The sequence below is a fragment of the Kluyveromyces marxianus genome, chromosome 5 (assembly GCF_001417885.1).
Source record: "Kluyveromyces marxianus DMKU3-1042 DNA, complete genome, chromosome 5".
Taxonomy (NCBI): Eukaryota; Fungi; Ascomycota; class Saccharomycetes; order Saccharomycetales; family Saccharomycetaceae; genus Kluyveromyces; species Kluyveromyces marxianus.
In genome coordinates this window covers 336,039-360,299 of record NC_036029.1, presented here as the reverse complement: position 1 = coordinate 360,299, position 24,261 = coordinate 336,039, and the positions used below count along the sequence as shown (strand labels likewise).

Genomic DNA, 24,261 nt, shown 5'->3' with positions numbered 1-24,261 from the left:
TATTATTTAATATTGCCTACATTATATACTATTGAAACACCATATCATACAGTTGGCGAAACAGCACAATAATACGTTTGTTTAACTGCTTCCTAGATTCCATTGGAATTTACCAGATAAAAAGTTTCCAACATTTGTTGAGACGTCATTCATAAAGTTATCATTAGACCTTTGATAGTTTTCCAAAGAATACTTATCAGAAATCAGGTTTCTGGTGGACAACTCCAGTTCTAAGCTTGACCATTGTGAAACTATAACCTCGTACTCCTTTTCTGGACAGACATGCAACAATTTGGAAAGTATTCCTAATTGCAAATATATTATCTCTGTGGGTGTTTCACCATCAATCCAGTTAGGATCTATATACTTTCCGACCTGGAAAATAGTGACCCAATGATCTGAAGCACCTGGTCTATCAACCAATTTAAGTGCTTGGTCAAATGCAAAATTAAAATCACCGTTTGCTAATGAGTTATTAATATGTTCTGCAAGAAGTTTCGAAAACTCTTTTGTAAAATTATCATCTGAGGGCTTTATCTTCAGCACACCATATATTTCTTGTAGCAAGGCAAATGTCGTATCTATATCTTTTCTGAGCTTAGGATTCAAATCTAATAGTTTTTCGATAATTTCCATTGGATTAGACTTAAACTCTAGCAAATGAACCGGTCTGAACGGAACTCCCCTTTTGAAACTTAGAGAATAGTGCGACAATCGGTTTACTAGAGCTAGAATATCAAAGAGATTAGAATTTGCATTTTTGTCATTTAGTAAGTTGAGAGTTCTACCTGCATTCTTTAAATTGATATCAGAGCGCGAAGCACTTGAAGCCGCATTGAAGAATCTCCAAAAATGTTGGATAATAACTCTATCAGCTATTTTGATGCCAGAGGAAGAGGCGAATTGTTCTAAGACATCAAAATTTCCATGCTTTAGTAAAGTTTCTAAAACAATAGACGTTTGTACATCTACTGATAGTTTATCGAAAAGGATCGATGAATCAATGAACTCGAGAATACTTTGCACTGTTTCAATTCCAATTCTACCTTGAAACATATTCTGAGCAATCATAGAAAAGTAAGATGCCTGTGCTAAACTATCCTCATTTTTCAGTTGCTTCAAAGACTTTAAATCTTTAATGTCCATTGCATTCATAAACCTAATGTTAATTAGCCATTGCTTTAACGACATTCCACTGTAAATTTGTGAATCATCTCCGAATGATTTAATAATGGACTCGAGTTCAAATAACATGTTAGGCAATGGAATATTTCTTAAGTTAATACAGTGGTTGTAAATAATTTCCCATTTAGTTGTTTTAAACTTGGTATCATCTATAAGTGGATTGTTAGACAAAAACTTAAAAATTTGAAAGTTGTCAAATGTGTCTAGTGGGAAGTTAGCCTCATTGAATATCACTTGATAAAATGGTTCATATGTTTTTCTCTCTTCTAAATATGGTTTCAGTTCATATAGCATCATTGATCTGACGACACTAGGTTCCTTAACGGGCAAGTCCCACATCGTAGCCACAACGTCTTGGATACTCAAACTTTCAAGTTCATATATGGAGAGTTTGGAACCAGGATCCAACCTCCGATTCAAATGTGCTAAAGGTTTCAAAGTTCCCTCAATCCAGCTTTTTAAGGAATCCTTATGTGATTGTTGAAGTAAATCAACTGTGCATAGTGCATCCTTATTGACAGAGTTGACCACCAACGTACGAGCTCTAAGGAAATCTTCCATCATGCTATCTGATCCAAACTCTAAACCAAACTTACCTAGCTTCTCTTCAATAAAGCTTGACACGGTGTTCATCCGGATCGTAATAGTGTCAATATCCATTTCTACAATTGCCGTCAGTAGTGTGTCTTCTTGAATCAACGAAATAAGCAAATCATTCTCGTCATCCGTACCATTGCTTTCACTAGCATCCCATACAAAAGCGAGTTTCATGGGATCATCCATTTCAGGCCACAATACACTTATTAACTTTAAAATCGCAATCTTATCATCGTCATGGTCAGACCTAATAGCTCTTAAAACACGAGAAACCCTCTCTGAGTCGCCACGAGTGCTAAAAACACTGGCACAAAGGTACAATTGGGGATTCATGTCACTAATGTACTTCACAGTCCCTTCAATGGGATGTATAAGAGTCTTCTTGTACGCTCTTTCACTCTATTCCTACTTAAAGTTTTTTGGTTTGTGGAGTTATTATTACTTTCATTTCATATTGACATTTTTAAGATATTCTTAATTCACTAAATCTATGGAAACTCACTAAATAGTGGAAACAGTAGTAGAAACAAAAGGGAACAACTGGCCGAGAAGATTGTTTAGGAGGACACATTAAGAGCAGTTGATCAATAATTGGCGAAAAGGAAAAAAATGTCACTACAGGAAGAAGCTGTTGAAAAGAGGCTTTCTTTATATCATTTCAGCAAAGTTTTCCCGAATTATCTATCGCAATTGCAGCAAATACAGTCATTAGTACAGCGATTGTTGGACCATAATCTGAATGAAAACGATCAGTTAAGTATAGAAGAGGTGAAAAATCTAAGAGTATCATTAGAGGATAAGTATTTGGAAGCCAAAAATTTCGTAGAGACTGAAAGGCTAAGTTACAATGCATTAGATGTGAGTCTAGAAAGAACTGTAGACAACACTAAGAATGGAATGGAGAGCCAATTATCTGTATTACGAGACCTAAGGGAGGAACTAGCAGAGAGAAATGATAGATTACATCAATTGCACTTAGATATTGCAGATTTCAATGAAGAGTCTGTTCATTTGAATACACATTCTACAACCTTAAAATGTACAAAATCTGAATGGATCAATAACGTTTTAGAAGATGAGGCATCGTTTGACAAACTATTAGAGTACAGAGTTTTCAAGCCCGTTGGAAATGGTCTATATTCAGTTACTGAGGAGCTATTTGATGGTGAAATCGAGTTGAAGCGCATGAATCAATTAATGAAAAAGGATATTGACAGACTCAAGATGGACCTTGACGATTATAAGCAAAAGTGGCTCGATAACTACGATACAATGTCTAAGATAGGTTCAATAATCAAGGGGAAACTTAATGAAAGAAGCAACGGATCGGAAGAAAATGAGGATGATTACGAGGAGGAAGAGGAGGCGATTGAACGCATCAAAAAGAACGATGTGTATGAGAGCGAAGATGATGGCGAAGAAAGGTCTTCGTTTAATACAGATGAAGAAGAGGATGAAGAAGAGGATGAGGATGAATATGGAATTGAACAGGACGAAGAGGACATCGATATCGCTGATAGCGGTGCAGATGCAGATGCAGACGTAAAAGTGGAGATTGGAGAAAACGCTGTTGATTCTAACGACAGCACAGGACTTAATGAGGGAGAAAATAATAATGATGGTGATGCAGATCAGGAGATGAATGATGCGTAGGTGTTGCAGACGAACCAGGGTCCTTTACTTAACAGTAATGTTATTAATATTATAATTATTATCGTCAGTACCTTTTCTTTGATTAGGTATTAAGCTATGCTGAGTTGAAAAGAGAGCTGCAATATATGTATGTAAGTTACTGTACATAAATAATCAATATAGACAGGCACAGATGTGAAGAGACACATTTTTTAATTTGATGAGGAAAGCAAATCAAGAATGAACATTAGAAAGTTTCTTAATTGTATTCTTTTAAAGTAATCCTTTGTTAAACGGAGAGATAGAGATACTATATTATATCATTTACACAGTTTCCAAGATTTCATCCTTGAAACCAGCAACCTTCTTACCTTTTTCTTCAGCAGAAGCTTCACCATGCAAGGACAACAAAGCACCCAAGTCGAACTTTGGTTGCTTCAACAACTTAACCTTTCTGATGTGGACGTTTTGCAATGGGAAGATATCCTTGGTAGCGTTTTCAATTTCCTTGTTAATAACTTCTGGGATCAACTTGGAGGTCAATTGAGCCAAAGTGGAGTTTTGGACTTCTCTGGTCAAGATTTCAGAGATAACCTTTCTGATTTGTCTGATGTGAGAAGATTGAGCGTAAGAGGTTCTCTTGACTTGGTTAGCTTGCTTTCTGGTGAAGGCAATGGCGAAGATTCTTAGAACGTATTCGTCAGAAGTCTTAACGGTGACATTGGCTTCAATCAAAGTTTGCCATTTTCTAACCATAGATCTCAACTTGTCAGTAGTGAAATCCATACCGTGGAAGTTGGTCAACAAGTTCTTACCTTGAACTTCGTCAACTCTCAACTTGACCTTTCTGAAAGAGTGGTCTTCAGAACCTTGCAAGTCAGCCAAACAAACTTCAACAACACGGCCCTTCAAAGAGTCGGAAGCGTTCTTCAAACCAACGGACTTGTTGACCAAGGTCTTACCGACGTTTCTGTTTTCAAAGGTGGATGGAGCCTTGATATCGTACCATTCCTTTCTGGTGAATGGGTCGACAACTCTCTTCTTCAAACCCTTCTTACCCTTGGACAATCTCTTGTTCTTACCAACAGCCATCTTGAATAGTAGTTTGTGGTACTTTAGGTTGTTTCTGCTTACTGCCTTCCAACCTCAAAACAATATATCAAACTAAACTTCCTACTAACACTTATAAATTCCTATCTATACTATAATTCTTATTATATTCTAACATCAAAGAATTGTCATCCTCATTCAATATTTCACAAAACTTTGGTGATGTTCGGTTTCCCCCTGCGCTACGTTCTCCGTCTGGTGCGCACTAGGTTGAGGTGCCAGCGCGCGCGCGACACCGAGACCATGGCAGCGGTCTCTGCCTAACCCCATGGCTACTCCCTCTGTCTGGGGGAAGGAACTAGCCAGAGAGAGTTTCCTCCTGGGGGGACGGGGCGAAAGTGTTGGTAGTAACGTGCAAGGAGCCAATCCCCTCCTCCGCAGGGGGCACCAACAGTAACGAGTCTGCCTGGTCGAACGCCTGCCTAGAGAGACGGAGAGAGAAAGAGAGAAAAAAAAAGTTGAGGGAACAGGACGAAAAACGAATTTCAAATCCCGTGACCAATAATACCGTTTGTAGAAAAATGTTTTTCAAAGAAAAAATCTATTGTTTACAAAAAATATACATAATACACAGAAGGTACGGGTGCTCGTTACACACAACAGTCACGCATTATCGTAAATCTCTCTTCAGTTACTTTCTTTTTTTATCAATCCTCCCACTAACAGCAGCACCCACACACCACTCTAGATCTGGAATTTTCTTGCTGTATTCGCGATGTTTTTTTTAAAGGTCCCTGATACATGCTTTTGTCTGTCTGTAAATTTCAATATAATAACAAAACACGATGAGAGAATGAGAGAGAGATCGTACCGAAAGAATAAGGATATTTAGACGAGCCAGCAATACAGAGACGGTTCGAGATCAAGGTCTATGATCGCATGAAATTTATAGAACAATACTGAGCTTTGCTTCCTGTCATTTTCAAACCTAATATAGTAATTGAGCGGAAATTCAGCCATTTCTCCCGCCCCGAATAATATAATGTCCACAGATAAGGTACCGAGTCTTAGACACCAAGTGAGGGTTAAAGTCGGGCTCATAGGCGATGCCCAGGTTGGCAAAACGTCATTGATGGTGAAGTACGTCCAAAATGTGTTTGACGAAGAGTATACGCAGACTTTAGGGGTTCATTATCTCGAGAGGAAAGTAGTACTGGGCTCGACAGATGTGATATTCTCCATTATGGATCTTGGAGGACAGAGAGAGTTCATTAACATGCTGCCGCTTGTTTCCGAGGGGGCAGTGGCCATAGTCTTTTTGTTTGATCTGACACGTCCCGAAACGCTGAATTCGATTAAGGAATGGTATCGTCAAGCAAGAGGATTTAACGAGACGGCTATATCGATTCTTGTGGGGACAAAGTACGATCTGTTCGTAGAAATGGATTCTAAGTACCAGGAAGAAGTCTCTAGAACTGCCATGAAATACGCACAGGTGATGAAGTCGCCCCTAATATTTAGCTCCACGCAATCGTCGATTAATGTTCAAAAAATCTTCAAAGTCGTGATAGCAAAGGCTTTCAATCTAACGTTGAAAGTCCCGGAATATAAGCAGATTGGCGAGCCACTGCTGATATACAAATCGCTTGGGCCCACGCGACCTCCATCGCCAAATAAGCGACAGGTACACACTCCCCCACCATCCTCTTGAGGTGTGCTTGGCGACATATGTATCTCTATATAGGTACTCCCCCCCCCCATTTTATGTGTATAACGACCGATAAGATGAAACCAAAATAAATTAAATTTGCATTGCAATAGAGTATTCATACATACACGTATATATTGGTAAAACAAGCAAAATTTTTACCGCGAATAGATAATTCTATTCATCAGAAGCTCTTCAAGACTTCGTCATTTTTCAAGCATTGTTCGACATCTTCCATGGAAATGTTTAACTTTATGCTGGATAATCTTTCATTTTTCAAGTATTGTCTTACAACGATCCCAGCATCCATCAGTTGCATGAGAATATAATCCCAGGAAATAACTCTTAGTTGCTCTTTTGTGTCTACAGAATCATTTTGGAATAGAATCCGTTTCAATTCCAGAATGTACTTGCTATTACCATTAACATCGATTAACAATTTCATTTCGTCAACAATATCGCCCAGTTGAATTTCACCCTGCTTCTTCTTGATTAAATTTACTAATGCATAGAGGAAAAGCTTGCCGCTAAACGACAGATTCGAAATGAATTGTTGTTCTGCGGATGATGAACTTTCATTTAATGCCTTAGTGACATGTTTGATTTCCACTGTTTGAATCTCTTCATAAGTATCGTTTACTGCGCTGTTCGACTTCGCCGACTGAGATTCTTGGTGCTTCTGCATATAATCGTTTTCAGCATACTCTACTGCCCTTTTGATCACTTTTAAAGCTCTACGAACATCACCACTCACACTGGCAATTTTTCTGGATGCAATCTCAATGGCATCAGAATTGATTCTAAGCTTTACCCTCTTGAAGTTGGTAAAGTCGGGTTTGTTTTCTTTTTCAGAATTAGTATCAATTGCTTGCTCTCTCTCATCGTCTGGAGTTATCATATAAGAGTTTCCATTCTTAGGATCGACATAGAAACTGGATTCGTTCAAATGACTGAGTCTCAAGTTTATAATCGTTTTGAGTTCTTCATGAGTATAGCCACTGAACATAATTCTAGTAAATCCAATTCTTGAAGATATTTTATTCCCTAAATGACGTTCAGGAAGATCTAAAGTGTTGGCAACTGCAACTACGATGAGCTTAGCGTTAGGTGATGTTGCCCAATTGAAGAAGTTGTACATCACGTCTTGACTTTTGGTAACTAAGGCATCTAGTTCATCTAATAGAACCACAATGGGGCGCTTTTTTGTGGCGGGCACTTTGTTGAAGTAGAACTCGAGAGATTCCATTGCAGCACCAGACGTAAGTTTTTCTCCAGATATCTTTTGCCAAAACACTTCGTAACTATCGCTAGCCTTCACTATTTTTAAGCCATTTATTTCGATGTATTGGAACTTTGGAAGCTCTTTTTGTCCAGCAGATGTAATCAAATCTTTGACTACCTCTCGTACTGTAAGAGTTTTGCCGACGCCAGGTGTTCCAGCTATGTATATACTGGTACTGGTTCCTGCTTCGATGGCACTGTAAAGTGACAAATATATGCTAGCAAATTCATTTTCTCTAGCTGGAAGATAGTTTTCAAAGTCTGCAGCCTTCAGAATCTCTTCTTTGCTATTTCTAGAGTTTAGCTGTTTTTTTACTTTTGAAAAGATGGTCTCAATCTTACCCTTTGCTGAAACGGTTCTGAATTTGTCTTCTAAAGCAGCTATGTCCAAATCATTATTGTCCTGTTGGAAAATATTATTGAGGTCTGGAATATCGTTAGGATTGGTGTAACGCTTGGAAAACGGGGTGTATGCCTTTTTAGCACGAACTGTATTATTCTTGAAGTACTTCCTGGGTGAAGAGTAGGCTGATGAAGATGAAGTTGTCTGTGTTATTATTTGATGCTTTGTTGGAGATTCAGGTGGTGCTATTATACTTTGTGACGTTTTTCTTCTTTTATTTTCAGCAGGTTTATCGTTTTCGTCGTCTTGCGAATCTTCAAGCTCTTCTTCCGCAGATTGATAGTTATCAGATGCTTCATTGTCACTAGAAACATCACTATATGCTGAATCTGGGTCGTTTAACTTGGAAGGATATTGATTGTGTGATTGACTTATACTCCTGTCGCTTGCATTAGCATTGCTACCCTGCTTGGAAGGAGACTGAGATTGCGATTGGGAATTTGATTTGCTTTTACCATTTGATTTTCCAGTCTTTGGTACCGTAATATCACGAAGGTAGCTTAATGAAACTTTTGGAGGCATTTCAAGAACACTTTTTTCGCACGAATGAATATCTAAACGCGCTAGGTTGGTTCCCGAGGGTAAACATCCGTATCTACAAAGATATGCATGTGGATCTTGTTTCTGCTCTTTTGAGGACTTGTAGAATTCTTCCTCACTGAGCATTTTTGCAACGAACTCAATATCACGTAAATATATTTCAGAAAGCTCTGCCGTCAAGTACAGCTCGTTTTTAACTACCTTTGACGCGAGCTCTTCTTCAAAGAACTTGTCGCCCTTTTCTTTGTTGCGTTCGTAGAAGTCCGGATTAAGTTGTTTGAAATACTCTACTGCCTTCAATTCAAACCAGCTAAGATAATTAAAACACCATAATTCCACATAGTTGCTCGTGTTTAACCTAATTTCGTGTATCATATAGGCAGACACTTCGTTTGTTCCCTCATCTTTGCAGAAAATAGTAGTGCCTGGGCGCAGCTTGAGTCCATCAGTGCGCACCAAATTTATAACTTCTTGTACCGATGCTTCACCACGCTTTCTTCTTCTGCCAATAGATTCTGCCAATGGGTTACCATCTAAATCTGTTTTATGGATCAGCCAGTTTTGTTCAAATTCCGCTAATGTAGATGCCATCAAAAAGATAATCAAATGATTGAGAAAATATGACCCTCAAACGAATACGATAATCTATATCTATTAACTATTGCTCTACACTTTTCTGAAGGAAAATCAATTGCGAATTCACAGCAACGTAACCAAATAGAGGCGCTTTCCTGGAACTGATCTGGGGCAAAATCTCCTGCAGTACGAAACTTTTGTTCCATAAAGTATATTATTCTCAAAACGTACATGGTGACATGAAATTTGAAGGTTATGAATTCGAGGCTAAGGATGAGGATAAGCGATGAGAGGTAATTTAACACAACTTAAAACTTCTTTAAGTAGCTTCTAAGTATTCATTCCAACTGAACCGTAAAAAGACATACTTGTTATACAGCAGAGGTTCAGGATAAAATAGATTTTAGCTAAACAGCTGGGCTGTTGGTTGATATTTTTCGCAATTTTGTTTGATCTTTTCGACATTGGATATGCGCCTTAACAACTTTGCACCATGGCGGTTTTTGACAGTCACTTTATTTCATCTGGACGCATTTGATACCATGATGCTGTGGGTGAGATTTGGTTTATCTCTCTCTATTATCATTTTTGTTTTAGTATTGACTGCGTTTTCAGCTATATATCCGGATAAACTATTTTTAGGCCGATTCGATACTTCCAGTGTTGATATATTCCAGGGCCTATTCGACAAGCTCAGTAGTTCAGTGGTAGATGATTGGTATACTGGTTTGAATAATGGTCTTGGCTTGACCACTTCAGAAGTACTAGTTCTTACTAAATACTTAGAATCGCAGGTTCACGATTTACCGAAATACGTCAAAACGAGCGTTTACGGATGGTGCACCACTAAATATGCGGAAGAAGAGGTATGGCAACAGGATGGAACATGGAAACAGATCCATAATTCTACAACAGAAACTTCCTGCCGATTTGAAGGTGCCCATTATCTCATGAATTATAGAGATCTCCTTAACGAACTTGGTCTTGGCTTAGTGTTAAGTTTTGCTTACGGCTACAAATATAAGTCTGGACAGTTAATAGACGATACCCCTGAGGGGAAGAGTTTCGAAAAGTACATTATAACGTTCTCGTGGAGAAAATACCAGTTACTCAGTGTGCTATATGCTATAGGTGTAATGGAATTGGCCATCTTAGTTGGCATTTTCCCATACTACAATTTGAAATACAATCCTCTGAGGCAAAGGATGTCAAGGATCCTACTACACTCATTATCTGTTTTGAAACTTTTGATATTTGCACTGGCAGTTGTGACAGTGGTGTGTTTTACTATTATTACTTTGTCTATGAGATATAAAATCTCAATAGAGCTTGACTCCTATGGGTTTTCATATCATCTAGGTGGTGCATGGTTTACATTTTTGTGGCTTTTCGCATTCTCCAATATTGCTTCATGCCTGCTATGGTCTGGGTACGAATGGTGTATTACAAATCCTAGCATATTGCATGATTCAGAAGAGACAACATTTATGCTGGGTGTTCACATGATACCAATGCAAAAATCCTCTGCTGGCAGCAGGAAAAATATTAATATCGAAGAAACGAGTTATGAAGGTAATCTCATCCGAACAAACTCTTCTGATACTGTTTATAGTAGAGCAGAAGCTATTCTGCCATCAAGCGCTTTCCACTTTTGATCTTAGTGGTTATTTCTCTTTTTTTGTCGTTGCGACGTCATAGCCTTATAGAACTTGACAATAGAATTATAATCATGAAGAACACAAAATAGGATACTGAAAAAAAACAGGCTATCATTCTGTGTCCTAACCATATTAACCACCATAAAAACTTTTTCCAAATCAATCACAGTCCACATCCCACAATTAAATAAGATTCCCTAATATGAAGTTCAAATACCTTTCATTCATCATATTGACATTTTTTTCGCTCTTAATATGGTTCTCCCACTTATCGAACTTCACCTGTACATCATCAGCTAATCTTCCGATATGTATGCCACAATACATTTTCCATTTCAAAGACGATACGCCCACCTCAAGAGTATTATTTGGCACAGTTAAAGAATTCTTTTCACTCTTGTCGTTTTTTACATTAGACTTCAACTGGGACATAGACTTAAATGATTTACATGAAAAGTATAACCAGTCAGACCTAATCAATGTTTTCCATCCATCAAATGTGTATTATGTTAATGCGTTCGGTTATTGTAAGGAGCAAACTCACGATGCAAAGCTCGATCGTTACTGCATGGACAACACTAATGGTTTGAACATAATATCTGTTTTGGTTAGAGATTTGGGGTTTCAATTTGGTGTACTCTCTGAAAATAATGTCAAGATCACCAGTGACTCTTTTTGGATTATTTACCAGACGTTAGTCTCTTCATTCAACAAATTTTTGGAAGACGACAAACGCGGGAACACATTGTTGAAAATGATAACACCCAATGACCCGGAAGAGATGGAACAATTGAAGACGAAACTATGGATCGTAAACATATATGATACAGTAAATATCATTCTAAAATGGACAGTTGTTACAAATTGCATTCTAGCATCGTTGTGTTTGATGCTTTTACTATTTTGGATATATATGAAGATTGAACATAAAAAGAACCAAAGCCCCATAAAACAATTGAACTGGAATGTCAACTCTATATGCATTGCGACACGCTGGATTAGCGTTTCTAATGTGATAATAACCTTCTTGTACATTCTTCACATTTTGATGTTGGCATTCATGATTAACTGTTTCCGCTATAAAAGACTACAGATCATACATGCATCACTTGGAAGCGGCGCATGGTTTCACATTTCAAGGTTCTTTGTTGAATTAATATTCGCGATTTTATGCTTCAAGTGGATGAGGTCTGAGGCTGCAGTAACAGCAGAGACACCCACTGGTTCGGACCCGGGTTCAGGTTCAGGTTCAGGTTCTACACCAATAGACAATGATCAAGAAAAGGAAACCGACGATAACTACAGCGTACTAAATCCAGCTAGTGGTGTAACTGCAGTAGATGGGTATCTATCCACTGTATAAACTATTAATGAATAAATATTAATCCTTTATAACTGTGTTTTTTAGTATTACTTTGATATCAGTACTGGTATATACGTAAAAAGAGTTGAATATTAGAAAGTATTCTTTAATGAGAACGATATCTAGAAAATATATATTTATTCGACAAACGTAGGAAACGTGCGTTCATTTAAACAGTAAAGCGGGTTGAATCAAGTACCAGACTTTGTATAACACGCAATCAAAGTTGTTCAATGGCTAGTCTAAGAACTTTTGACGCTTTCCGTATGTCCTAGTGGGTTTGTTTACCTGTTAAAGCAGATCAATCGTGCAGTTATACTAACATGAATTTTCCTTGTTTGAAAAAACAAGGCATTAACTACAGCTAAAACGGACGAACAGCATGTCAAACATTCATCCAAAGGTGGTCTAAGCTCGGTACTGACTTATCTTTTCCTTTTGTTCATCGCATGGTCTGAATTTGGTAGTTATTTCGGTGGCTATGTTGACCAACAATATATAGTGGATGATCAAGTGAGGGAAACTGTACCTATAAACTTGGATCTCTATGTGAATATGCCATGTAAGCATATTCAGATTCATGCAAGAGATATTACTGGTGATCGTAGGTTTGTTTCAGAGGACGTTGAAATGGAAGGCATGCCATTTTACATTCCTATTGGAACTAGACTAAACGAAATGAATGAGATCGTCACGCCAGAACTAGATGAAATTCTAGGAGAGGCAATTCCAGCACAATTTAGAGAATCATTTCCCTCATCTGGCGATGGTCAAGATAACTTTAATGGATGCCATATATTTGGTTCAATACCTGTTAACAAAGTGAAAGGTGAATTGCACATCACGGCACAAGGTTGGGGTTACCGTTCTCAAGCACGCGTACCTGAAGATCAGCTTAACTTCGCCCATGTCATCAACGAATTATCCTTCGGAGATTTCTACCCTTATATTGACAACCCATTGGATAATACAGGAAAGTTTTCAGAGAATAATGTTAAGGCTTTTTACTACTTCACTGCTGTGGTTCCAACACTGTATAGAAAAATGGGTGCCGAAGTAGATACCTACCAGTACTCATTGAGCGAGGCAGAATATGGACCAAAAAGTAAGGCAACAAGTATACCAGGTATTTTTGTAAGATACCAATTTGAGCCAATGAAGATTGTCGTGACCGATAATCGTATTGGATTTTTTTCCTTTATCCTCAGACTCGTAGACATTTTAGCTTTGATAATTTACTCAATGTCTTGGTTATTCAGATTTGCCGATAGACTGATAATCCTTGTTTTAGGACCTAAATGGTCCCTTCGCTATTCGAGAGACCAAACGCCTTCTCATGGTCTTTTGGAAGATTGATCAACGCATATTACAACTTTGTAATTGGTGGTGGGCTATATAGCATATGTAAACAACGCATAATAGGACAGGAAACAGAATCTGATTTTATAAAGGGACTGAATGATGAGAAATAACTTAGTTTCAAAGAAAAGTCAACAGAATCCATTCATATCTTTTTTCTCTTGCATATATATTATATGAGGTGTGGTAAAATTAAGATAATCATTTACAAGACATTCAAGAAAAGTTATGTATAATGAAAAAAACAACAGTTAAGGCCCCAAATAGACCCAATACCAACCATCATACTGGTTTAAGAGCTACTTTTATGTTAGAAAAAGAGTCTTCTGGCCCAAGTGTTGGACTAATAAAACCGGCATCTTTAAAAGAATTTAAAGGAGTGACAATGGATCTCCATAAATTAGCCGCCGAATGGCAAAGCGATATAAAAAGAGATGAAGTCCAAAGACAACTATTGCAGAATGAATTCTTGAGCAGTGTTACAGAAGCAAGCAAGACCCAGTTGGAAAATGTTGATGAAAAGGCTGATATATCTTCGTTAAATTGGGACCAAATGTATGAAGTTTCTGCGGAACTAATGGATAATTACAGTAAAGAAATGGAAGGTATCTTGGGTGAATTAGATGAAGTTTATAAGAAGTGGTTCATGTGGCAAGAGGCAGCATTTACCATCGATTCCCATAGAGGAGCAACAAGGATTGCTAAGGCGGAAACGTGGATAAAATCAAAAGAAAATTATTTGCGTTACACTAAAGAGGAGCTGGAAAGTTCAGCGAAAGTTATCAAAACGGCTATTGAAGAGTTATCCCAAAAATGAAGTTGTCATAGAAGAGGTAAGTAGATATACACGTTAATGAGTGTACTAATTGATAGCTAATGCAGAAGTCCTTATAATATATGTTGCTTAAACTAGATCTGCTCCGTGCCAGGCATACCTTCAAATAGTTTCCCCATACATGGTGAAAAGGGATCATTATAGTGAGCGTACGGATCCTGTTGATGTAACATAGCTCTACAGAGAAAACAGAAATATTTCAAGCACACAGTACATTTCATTTTGTTGCATCCTTCCGACTTTTCTATAACTGTTTGACAACCCGGGCATTTGGTTGTTCCTGAGTTCTTATCCTCTAAGAACATCTCAAACATACGATCTGCTAAATAGGAATCAAGTTCGAGCTCCATCATTCTCTTGCCAAATTTAATCTCCAATTCTCTCTTTCGCTGTGGGGTTGTACATTCATCGGCATATTCCTCTACATATTTGAGGTCGATTGCCACCCTTGTACCACATGAGTTATATTTTCCATGCCATGCATGAAGGCAGTCAAAACAGAAAACCATTTCACAGCTATTGCAACATACCATCTGTTCATCAAGATCATCTTTGGCACACCAGTTTTCGCAACTAGGACATCTTACGCATGAGTAGGGACTATACTGTGCTAATTTCATAAAAGCTTCCTGGATGTGTAACGTCTTATATCGTTCGACATCTTTATCATTTAGTAATCCACTGAAAAAATCATACGGTATTGCAGGCAGAAATAAATAAGTCTTTAACTCGTCAAAACTTTTGAATGAACTTAAATCTCTGGGCTTGTAATCGCATTCTGGACATCGAATACTCTCAATACGGCCTTCATGAATCATTGCATGATAATATTCTTTTATACAATCTTTGCATAAAAGGTGAGAGGAACAAGGGAGTCTGACCATGTCAAAGCCCTTTTTATCTTCAATGCAAATACAGCACCTATAATTTTCATATAACTGCTGATAAGTTTCAAAGTCTGATTTTAAATGTTGGAACTTTTCCCATTGCCCTGCATCTTTACAATCGTATATTCTTTTATCGTTGTGGTTATTTCTTGTGGTTAAAGTTGATAGTGCTCTATGAGACAGTGTATCGAGTAAAAGGTATATTAAAGGTGATCCGACTTCATTTGACATCTCTTGAAATTCACTACTCATAAGCTCTCTAATCTTTGAACAGTCTTCGTCTGTTAGCCAAGGCGACTGAATTTTCCACTCCAACGATTTATTATAATCAGGATAATAGCATTTCTCTATAACAAAATGAACTTTGTTGTATGGTAACTCATCAATATCAATCGCTTGGTCACCGTATTGTACCATAATACTCGTGTCAGCTTCCATACAGACATCTAAGACACCTTCAAGAAGTTCATCTGAGTGATCTTTAATTTTGATCTCCGGATACATGCATTTTATTAATTCTATCTCATCTTTTAAGGAATCACCTTCGTCATTCATACCATTAGTATAACTTTGCTTTGAACCTTATATATGGTCGACTCCCATTGAAGTTACATAGTGTCTTATTTATTAGTCTTGCTTATTCATATATGAATCTAAATGTCATTTAAAAATTAAAAAAGTTCAACAGAGTTCCAGCAATTTATTAACTCACGGGGTTTTTAATTACAAAGTAGTGTAGGAAAACAAATAAACAAATATTTTGCTTATATATATTATATAGAACCTAGTAATTACTCTAATTTTGCCTTTTTAGGAGGTCTACTAGAAGTATCCTCATCGTCGCCAGAATCGGAAACAGAAGCATCGGAATCGTATTCTTCTGCTACATCATCATCTTCATCTGATGCATGGAAATCTTCATCCACAGATTCCTCATCTTCACCTGCAGATCCCATGTTGATGTCAACGTCATCATCGTCACTATCGGAACCAAATGCTGTTTGTAGTCGTTGCTCTGCTTCCTTGTCTTCATTTTTCACTCTCAAGTTCTTCGATTTTAAGTAATTTTCGAGTAGCTGTTGTTCTTCCTTTGAAATATTGGCGAATGTTATAGTACCTCTATTAGCACGCATGACAACTTCTAAATCAAACGTTCTTGCTGAAGTGGAGGTTTGTCCGGCTCTCGAGATATTGGCTGCTGCCACATCTTGGAAAGGAATGTACAACGTTGGTTTTGTTAAGAACAAGAACGCATTGTCTAATGGATATAAATGACCTTCATTGACTTTGTATGAACAAGATACTGCGCATTGTTCATATTTGGACTTGTATTCTCCAGGAACAATAACTCTCCTTCCAGTCAAACCTTTCAATACATGGCTCAAAACTATATGGGTCTTTGCATCGTACTGCTTTTTAAGTTTGTCCTTGTAAAGCTTTTCGAATTCATCGTCCTCAACGTTAAGTTGAACCTCCGTTTCCTCATCCTTTTGGAATTGCAACACTAGGAATGGATAAGATGTTTGACCTTGACGAATTGGTGGATCAATTGATAGAACCATTAGATGGTGGATATCATCCGCCTTAGGCAACGAGAAAATCTTATTTATTTGACGATGTTGCAATTTGTACTCATATGTCTTACCTCTCAATCTTATCGAGTTTTTGTATATATCAATGTCATAACGACCTCTTGGAGTTGTGAAGAACAAGTCTTGGAACGAAATTATAGCATCACCGGAGATATCACCAATATCAGCCTTAGCTCTCAACTCTTCGTAGAAATATTCGGCCAATGTCTTCTCCTCTTGTACTTCTGGTTCCTCGCTTCCTTCTTCAGACTTAACTTCAGACTTAACCTTTGTTTCTTCTTCCGCACCCTCTTCTTTGACCATGTTTTGGTCTTGATCTTCATCCTCTTCTTCAACTGTCCCTGGGACGTATAGTCTCATTTCAACTAGTTCATCACCAGCTGGGTTATAATTCTCGTTTTGAGTATCAAATTCAAGCGCAATCTCGTTTTTGGCAGTCAAGTTAGTGTTGTTAATGTGCTTGTATGGAATTTCGAAAGTTGGCTTACCATTCAAAGAGAAGACCATCTCATTTCTAGCCAAGTCCAAAGTACCCCAGTTCCAACCACGGAGCGAGTGTTCCTTATGTTCCAACTGCATGTTAAATCTACGTTGGAAGTCGTTTTTCAAAAGACCAAAGTCCTCTTGTTGAAAGCCATCCATTTGAATCAAACCCTTATTCTTGGTGCTAATCTTCAATTCGTACCCTCTACAGCCCCTACTCCACTGAATAGAGGTCACTTCATCAGCAGCCAATAACAAAGGTTCATTAGCCTGAGCAGATGCAGAACCTCCGCTGGCAGAAGCCTTCCAACCTAAACCACCTTCAGCCAAACGGAAACGTCCACTAAGCTTCGATTGGTTAAAGTATATTCTGTCAAAATCTGTACTCATTTTACGCGCTCCTAGACTCTGAATACTGTATGATACAACAAATAAACGGTATTAAACTAATGCTTTGACAGTATGATCGATATCCAGCCTTTGAGTCCCGACAAATCCAACTCAAAAGTTTCAAAGATGAGTTCTTCGTTTACTAATGTTTGTCGTTGGCAATAAACGTTCTTTTTCATTATTCATGAAGTTTCGCGATTTTTCATTTTCATTAATTGTGATGAAAATGTTTTTAGGATTTATTATACTACATAGTAGAACATATCTTAGGGATCATAATGACATAAGTATATACATATATATACACACACATATATATATGTACATGTAAAGGGGTAAATATTAGTCTAGTTGAGCTTTGAATCCACACCCTTCAAAAACTCTACTAGACCAACGGCACCTGGATCTGGAATTGCTTCCGTATCTTCTACGTATGATGCACGACCAAACTTAGCTTCAAGGTTCCCCGTTGACTTTGCACCCTTTTCTGCCTTCAAGAATGCCTGGTGGAAATCATGTGACGAGGAGAACTCCTTCACAAATGGTTCCAAAGCATCAATCATTGTCGAGTCACCGGGTCTGGCTCTTGTATACTTACATAATGTGTCGTAGGCTGTTTGTAAAGCGCGGCCAAATTTCTGCTTATCAACTTGGGCATCATTGTCATCACCGCACTCCTCAATGATTCCCTTAGAGAGACCCGATATAAAGATGGAGTATAATCCACCAGATGTACCACCCATAGCGGACTCAATGTGGTCCGAAAATTCTGCTAGAGTTTGGGAAAGGTATTTTGAAGAGACTGAGTTTAGATTTTCGGTGATTGCCTTGGCACCAGCAACTAGGGTGTACCCACAGTCACCATCTCCGACCTGGTTGTCTAAATGAGTGATATGGGGCTCGCTTTTCACCAATTGTTCAGCACCAGCCTTCAATAGTTCCGACACCTTAGCAAAATCGTAGGCTCCCGCTTTCTGCACGTCGATGACATCTTCTAGCAATGACTCGTCAAAGGAAGGAGCTTTCTTAACTTCAGGTTCTTTCACAGGCCAACCAGGAGCATCAGTTGGTTCCCGCAACAACTCAAGAACGGAATCGATTTCTTTGATTTCTTTCTTTATGGTTGCAGATGCCCTTGAAGCGTTGAATAAGGTAATGCTAAAACCATTACCATTGAAAGAGGTCATCACTGTACCACAAACAGTTTCAACTGGAACAATTTTGTAGTTGTCCTTTAGATATTTCCTGGTAACATCAACGATAGCGGTGAGAATAAAGTTAGAGACACCCCCTAAGTTGTTGATTAGCAACACGACCTCATCACTATCATCAAACTCAACAAAGTGCCTGTCTTTATCTTTAGGATCTAAGAGCTTGGGCAACATGTGCTTTTCAACCAACTCTTCTACCGAAGGAATGGAATCCAAGACCTGAACCCCTGGTTCATTGTGAATACCCATACCCACTTCCATCTGTTTGCCGTTCAACTCGGTCTCGAACTTTCTGCCCGGAACTTTGCAATGATCTAACGACGACCCAATGGTAACGAGGTTTTCGTTGATGGCATGCGCAACTTTAACCACACCTTCCACACCATACCTGGCAGAATACTTTTCAGTAAATGCTCCAACCATCTTATGTACCAACACAGTTCCAGCCAAAGCCCTTCTACCAACCAATCCTCCCTTATTTCTTCCAACAGCAACGTCATCGCCAACAACAACCACAGAACAGTCAATACCAAGCGCTCTAGCACGTTCAGCGGCCAAGCCAAAGTGTAGAACATCACCGGTATAGTTCTTCACAATCAAAACCACACCCTTGCTGTTCTGAGCAACAACCTTGATAGCATTCAAAATCTGCTTGGTGGAAGGTGACGCAAATATATCACCACATACCGCAGCGCTCAAACATCCCTTCCCAACAAAACCAGCATGTGCAGGCTCATGACCACTACCACCACCAGACACAAGGGCAACCTTATCCTTTTCAGTGGTTCTGAAGAACACCTTTTCCTTTGGTATTAAAGTGAGATTCTTATTGATCTCTGCAAAACCTGCTAAACTAGCATTCAATGGATCGGATACTTCAAACGACTTGATTTCAACTGCCATTTTCTCTCTCTTGATTATTGATGACACTCACAGATACTTGCTATATATGGTGTGTTCTATAGTAATTGATTCAATTCAATCTGTTTCGAGCCTGCTTTACTTTATATATACTTTATATATACTTTTTATAAGTATACACAATATTAAAGCATTTACATATCTGCATATGTGAATAAGCGTACAATTTTTTAGGGAAGAAATAAAGGTTTTTTTAGTCCCTCATCATACTATACTATACTACTACTACTGCCTACAATTAGCCGTCCCCAAAAAAACCGGACAAGAAAAGGAGACGTGGTCACATGACGATATTCGAAGTGGGTTTCCAACAAACTAGAATCTGCTGCCTGCTGGTTTTGCTATTGTAAAATAGAAACAAGAGGCTAGTAAACTCTTTTAGCAAACAGATTTGGAAGACGATGTGGTAGGGGCCGGAGTTACTAAGCTTCCTCTTCTTCTTCTTCTTCTTTTTTTTTTTTTTTTGTGTTTAACCTCTCAGTAGCAGCAGCAGCAGTAGCAGTAGCAGCAAGCAGTTCAGCTTAGCGTAAACCATTTGCCATAGTGGTGCAGTGGAGTGGGAAATATCCAATTTTGTTGGTGCGTAACGATTGACCATACCACCAGTCCTCGGTTTCCTTTCTGTAAACTTTAACCACATCGTCTTTTCTTAGAGCTAGGGTGTTTTCTGCGTCTTCTGGAGAGGGGACAAAATCTGTAGTAGCCTTGCAGTATTGCAACCCGAAATCTTGATCGTGTCTATATGCGCGTGTGCTATCAATGTCAGAACTGTGGCGAATTGGCGAATACTCGGCATTGGTGCCCTCCAGCAGTCTCCGCGCATTTGCGTTTGCCGTGGATCTTGCGTAGAAAGATTCAAAATCCGAGATGCCGAGCTTTTTAATTTCCTGTGCTATGACGTCAAAATCATTGTGGAACTGGGTGGTTAAGTTATTGTTTGCGATATCGATCATACTGATCATCTGCTGCGAGTTGGGAGAGAACTCGTCCTGTGTCCCAATCCCGGTTTGTGAATCAATCACAATACGGCGTACCTCCGCGCACGTACCAATGAATGTGTACATGTTGTAGTACATGGAGTATGTGATGTAGTAGTGGTTCAAAAACCAATCGTGGAAGAAACTATTTGCCATTTGTAAGAAAATGCCCAATTCAGAGCGTATCTGGTCGTTTAAGGGCTCGTACTCTTTCAAGGCCTTTTCGTATTTACTTTCGGCTTTGATCTTTTCGTTTTCGTACTTGAGACCTGGAGTACGGAGTTTTTGTGGCGAAATGCTGGCCAACTTGTGTTTCAGCGAGTCGGCCTTGTAAGAGGCCAAGTCCCTTTTGTCAATGGTATTCTGTATGTTACCACACGTTGCATGAAAATTTTGAATCGGGAGCACCACGTTTTGGTCAAAAAATGGCAAGTCTCCCTCGATCTTGTTCTTGATTATCTCAAACCGTTTTTGTAAGCTCTCAAAATCTCTGTGAGACTTGTCTGGATCATTTTTAATATCATAGATTGCATTAAATATCTCAATCGTGCGTTGAAAATGAACCAATAAACTCTGGATGTTCCTAGAAAACTGATTGCACCCATGAAGTAGCTGAATGCCACAACCGTGTACCACTTCAAATCTGTTCTTAAGCTCTTCTACTGTAACATCTTTCGTTCTTGGTCCAGTATATAGTCTCTGCTTGACCTGTTGAGGAGTCTTTAACACTTTGTCCCCCAAAGAACTAAGCTGCTGTTTAAAAGAATCGGTTTTCAATTCCATTGAGGTGCTTGTGATTTTTTATTAATCTTAGTATGCAAATAAATAATGATGCGAATAGCCTTGTTGGATCATGGCTATAAGACCTTTTGCGTAATGACATCCAATAAGTAGATTTGGGATTTTGTCACAAATCTATCAATATATAGATATATCTATTTCACACAATGACGCGCGTCAGTTTTTTCATTTCCCATCCTCATAAATAAGTTACAAAAAAAAAAATAATAATAAATAATAACATGATGGTATAAGGGAGAAAAAGAAAAAAATTAATCAAGAGAAAGATCTTCTTGATTAACTTTATGGATGTCCTGGATTAGTCCCAGGCCATGCGAGAATTGGTCTTTGCTTTTCATTTGGGGTCGTTGTTTTCTCGTGATCAATAAGCTCGTATACCTTTCTTGAATCCTTATTGATTGCAGAAAACTCCAACTTGAAGTTCTGCAATAGCTGACTCAAAGCTTTAACTAAATTCTTCTTTAGCACTCTATCAGATATCGCAACATCTTCAAGCACATTCTTAAACTTTGTCACTAACGTAAATCCTTGCTGAGCTTCTTTTTGAGAAATTTCATTAATCATACTTGGATTTAAAACGACCAATGAAGCATAATATAACATGATGTATATATGCACAGGGAAGAACTGGAAGATTGGAACAAGATCTTTATCCTTGGTGGCTAGTTTAAGAAGGGTTATTGCAGATGAACGTGATATTTCCTTCGTTGCAGATAGCTCCGTGCTATCTACTTTAGTCCTGTTAGTTGGCGTTTGGGAATGCCATAGATTTACTAGTTCCGAACTGCCTACATCACCAATTAATGCCGATTTTTTCCCTTGCAATAGAGCCTTTGTGTTAATATGCATCCGAGCAAAGTTATAGTACAAAAGTGTTGATTTGAAACACCATGGGTCATTTTGCATTTTGATATTTTGTAAGGCAATGGTCCACGATATCATCCACTTATCTAAATCCATGTTGTTGGTCCAAGGAATGCCAAACTTTTCTGTGGGTAAAAGAGTCATTGTCGCTTCTAACGATTCGTCATGCAAAGAGGAGAGGTGCGTGTTTTTATTATGAAATACTGATTCCATTGCCATATGATACTCTAATTGAGTCAATAAACGTAAATCCTGTAGTGTTGTATTATCGAGCTCAAACTTCTCACTTCTCACCTCATTCAATAGTTCTAACTGCTTATGTGTAGCGGTGTGTTTTGTATTCTGATCGTAATCAATGAGTGCCTTTCTGAAGAATTGTCCCTCTGTAGAAGTGTTTTCTAGTTTTTCAATAACACTCCTTCTCGAATCTTTGATTATTGGTTCCATATCTTTATAAATCGAAGGGCTCTTATGTGACGTTAGGTTTTCAGTCCCATCTAAAATATAAAGTAGGTACCATAATTTCTCGAGTTTTGGGGAGTAGAGTTGATCGATTCTCCAGGTTCTTGCTAACTGTATCGCTAGGGAACTGAACATTTTGCTTTGTGATAACCATAAGGATGCTATGATCAAACCAAGTATGTCATGCTCGAGATTCATGTTCGAATCAGGAGTGCGAAGCAGCTGTGATGCAAACCAGTGCAATGATGAGTTTAGCGCTTCGAACTTAGAGTCTAGGTTAGGATAATGGGCGCAAGTGATCGTGCAAATAGCCACTAGAAGCAACGGAGAATCGTTCCAAAGATTATCTACATTTAAACCATCAAATGGGAAGCCATACAGATGCGGACCGAAATATTTCACGAAGTGGTCCAACAGTTTGTGGGCTTCTTGTTTCGTTATCACGCTTTCTGTTCTAAAATCTTTAACATCATGATCATCAGTACGGCCACCATTTCCGTTACCATTTCTATCTAAGGGATTCAAATATTTTGGATATGCAGTAACTGGCGGTGACTCTTGCCTGGTATGTTGCACCCTTTTAGACATGTCGATCGATTGTTCTAACTCAGACAAATTAGGTAGCCGTATCGGCGCTTGCCTGTTAGTTTTTTGAGAGGTTATCAGATTTTGAGTTAAAGTAGCTTGCGAATTGATTTCATTTTGCATTTGATCCATGCGTGTCTGTTGCTCTATCTTATTATTATACAACGCTGACAAAATGGTCTCCAGCAAAGATTCGAAATTGTTTAATCGGTTATCAACCGAATGGGCCCAAATTTGAGGGTTATTTCCACCCTGCATATTCAAATCAGTTGTTACGTTATTCATAGTCTGTGCAGGTACCCTACGAGGCTGCTGCATTTGCGGCTGTGGTTGCGGTTGCGGCATACCGTTCGTCGGTATGGGCATGGGGACCATCCCAGGTAAAGTTCCCTGCGCATGCACAGGCCCTGCTAAAGGCACAGGGATAGGAACCGATCTCGAGTTGTTGCCATATTGACAGTTAATACCTAGTTTCAGACAACGCTTGCATGGTAAACTGACCGTATAATCACATTTGACCTTCGATAGTTTGCATGATATGCACGGTTTCGTACGCTTTTTCACCTCATTAACCATTTGTATTAAGACAACACCTTTGGTGTATAGTATAACACAGCGATTAATAATAAGTGTTTTCAAATGCACTGGTGCCAGATGTTTTAAATTTAAATCCAAATCACTGAATTTGCTGAACCCTCTCGTATATCTGGTCTCGCTTGTTCTTCCTCTTCCCAATCAATGAATGAATGCTTCGAGTCGAGTTATCAATGGTATTTTTCTGAATATTAGATCATGTGATGAACGGCAGTGTATTATTATTATTATTTTTTTTTTTTTAGTTTTTTTAGTTTTTTGAATGTTTTATTTTGGGGGGATCTGTTTGGGCCAAAAATCCCCTCAA

At 38.4% G+C, this 24,261-nt stretch overlaps 14 protein-coding genes across 14 annotated transcripts; 6 read left to right on the top strand and 8 right to left on the bottom strand.

Annotated features, from left to right (window-relative positions):
* Positions 1–81: 81 nt before the first annotated feature.
* On the bottom strand, positions 82–2,115 carry SEC39 (Sec39p; the record flags this gene model as incomplete). The annotated part of the gene is made up of 1 exon (XM_022820149.1): positions 82–2,115. The coding sequence occupies one exon, from the start codon at positions 2,113–2,115 to the stop codon at positions 82–84; it is 2,034 nt and encodes a 677-aa protein (XP_022676641.1).
* Positions 2,116–2,391: 276 nt separating this feature from the next.
* MFT1 (Mft1p) lies at positions 2,392–3,435 on the top strand (the record flags this gene model as incomplete). The annotated part of the gene is made up of 1 exon (XM_022820148.1): positions 2,392–3,435. One exon carries the CDS (start codon positions 2,392–2,394, stop codon positions 3,433–3,435), a length of 1,044 nt encoding a protein of 347 aa, XP_022676640.1.
* Positions 3,436–3,738: 303 nt separating this feature from the next.
* On the bottom strand, positions 3,739–4,506 carry RPS1B (40S ribosomal protein eS1; the record flags this gene model as incomplete). The annotated part of the gene is made up of 1 exon (XM_022820147.1): positions 3,739–4,506. One exon carries the CDS (start codon positions 4,504–4,506, stop codon positions 3,739–3,741), a length of 768 nt encoding a protein of 255 aa, XP_022676639.1.
* Positions 4,507–5,506: 1,000 nt separating this feature from the next.
* On the top strand, positions 5,507–6,175 carry TEM1 (Ras family GTPase TEM1; the record flags this gene model as incomplete). Its single annotated transcript, XM_022820146.1, has 1 exon — positions 5,507–6,175. The coding sequence occupies one exon, from the start codon at positions 5,507–5,509 to the stop codon at positions 6,173–6,175; it is 669 nt and encodes a 222-aa protein (XP_022676638.1).
* Positions 6,176–6,356: 181 nt separating this feature from the next.
* Positions 6,357–8,987, bottom strand: ORC1 (origin recognition complex subunit 1; the record flags this gene model as incomplete). The annotated part of the gene is made up of 1 exon (XM_022820145.1): positions 6,357–8,987. One exon carries the CDS (start codon positions 8,985–8,987, stop codon positions 6,357–6,359), a length of 2,631 nt encoding a protein of 876 aa, XP_022676637.1.
* A 455-nt stretch (positions 8,988–9,442) lies between these two features.
* Positions 9,443–10,627, top strand: ECM7 (Ecm7p; the record flags this gene model as incomplete). The annotated part of the gene is made up of 1 exon (XM_022820144.1): positions 9,443–10,627. One exon carries the CDS (start codon positions 9,443–9,445, stop codon positions 10,625–10,627), a length of 1,185 nt encoding a protein of 394 aa, XP_022676636.1.
* A 205-nt stretch (positions 10,628–10,832) lies between these two features.
* Positions 10,833–11,993, top strand: SMA2 (Sma2p; the record flags this gene model as incomplete). Its single annotated transcript, XM_022820143.1, has 1 exon — positions 10,833–11,993. The coding sequence occupies one exon, from the start codon at positions 10,833–10,835 to the stop codon at positions 11,991–11,993; it is 1,161 nt and encodes a 386-aa protein (XP_022676635.1).
* Positions 11,994–12,226: 233 nt separating this feature from the next.
* ERV41 (Erv41p) lies at positions 12,227–13,349 on the top strand (the record flags this gene model as incomplete). The annotated part of the gene is made up of 2 exons (XM_022820142.1): positions 12,227–12,257; positions 12,358–13,349. The coding sequence occupies 2 exons, from the start codon at positions 12,227–12,229 to the stop codon at positions 13,347–13,349; spliced, it is 1,023 nt and encodes a 340-aa protein (XP_022676634.1).
* Positions 13,350–13,587: 238 nt separating this feature from the next.
* Positions 13,588–14,169, top strand: GMC2 (Gmc2p; the record flags this gene model as incomplete). The annotated part of the gene is made up of 1 exon (XM_022820139.1): positions 13,588–14,169. The coding sequence occupies one exon, from the start codon at positions 13,588–13,590 to the stop codon at positions 14,167–14,169; it is 582 nt and encodes a 193-aa protein (XP_022676633.1).
* Positions 14,170–14,261: 92 nt separating this feature from the next.
* Positions 14,262–15,629, bottom strand: ITT1 (RBR-type E3 ubiquitin transferase; the record flags this gene model as incomplete). The annotated part of the gene is made up of 1 exon (XM_022820138.1): positions 14,262–15,629. The coding sequence occupies one exon, from the start codon at positions 15,627–15,629 to the stop codon at positions 14,262–14,264; it is 1,368 nt and encodes a 455-aa protein (XP_022676632.1).
* Positions 15,630–15,865: 236 nt separating this feature from the next.
* On the bottom strand, positions 15,866–17,539 carry POB3 (FACT complex subunit POB3; the record flags this gene model as incomplete). The annotated part of the gene is made up of 1 exon (XM_022820137.1): positions 15,866–17,539. One exon carries the CDS (start codon positions 17,537–17,539, stop codon positions 15,866–15,868), a length of 1,674 nt encoding a protein of 557 aa, XP_022676631.1.
* A 347-nt stretch (positions 17,540–17,886) lies between these two features.
* On the bottom strand, positions 17,887–19,653 carry DAK1 (dihydroxyacetone kinase; the record flags this gene model as incomplete). The annotated part of the gene is made up of 1 exon (XM_022820136.1): positions 17,887–19,653. The coding sequence occupies one exon, from the start codon at positions 19,651–19,653 to the stop codon at positions 17,887–17,889; it is 1,767 nt and encodes a 588-aa protein (XP_022676630.1).
* A 539-nt stretch (positions 19,654–20,192) lies between these two features.
* On the bottom strand, positions 20,193–21,431 carry KLMA_50160 (BAR superfamily family and SH3; the record flags this gene model as incomplete). Its single annotated transcript, XM_022820135.1, has 1 exon — positions 20,193–21,431. The coding sequence occupies one exon, from the start codon at positions 21,429–21,431 to the stop codon at positions 20,193–20,195; it is 1,239 nt and encodes a 412-aa protein (XP_022676629.1).
* A 300-nt stretch (positions 21,432–21,731) lies between these two features.
* Positions 21,732–23,936, bottom strand: KLMA_50159 (GAL4 domain-containing family protein; the record flags this gene model as incomplete). Its single annotated transcript, XM_022820134.1, has 1 exon — positions 21,732–23,936. One exon carries the CDS (start codon positions 23,934–23,936, stop codon positions 21,732–21,734), a length of 2,205 nt encoding a protein of 734 aa, XP_022676628.1.
* Positions 23,937–24,261: the final 325 nt, after the last annotated feature.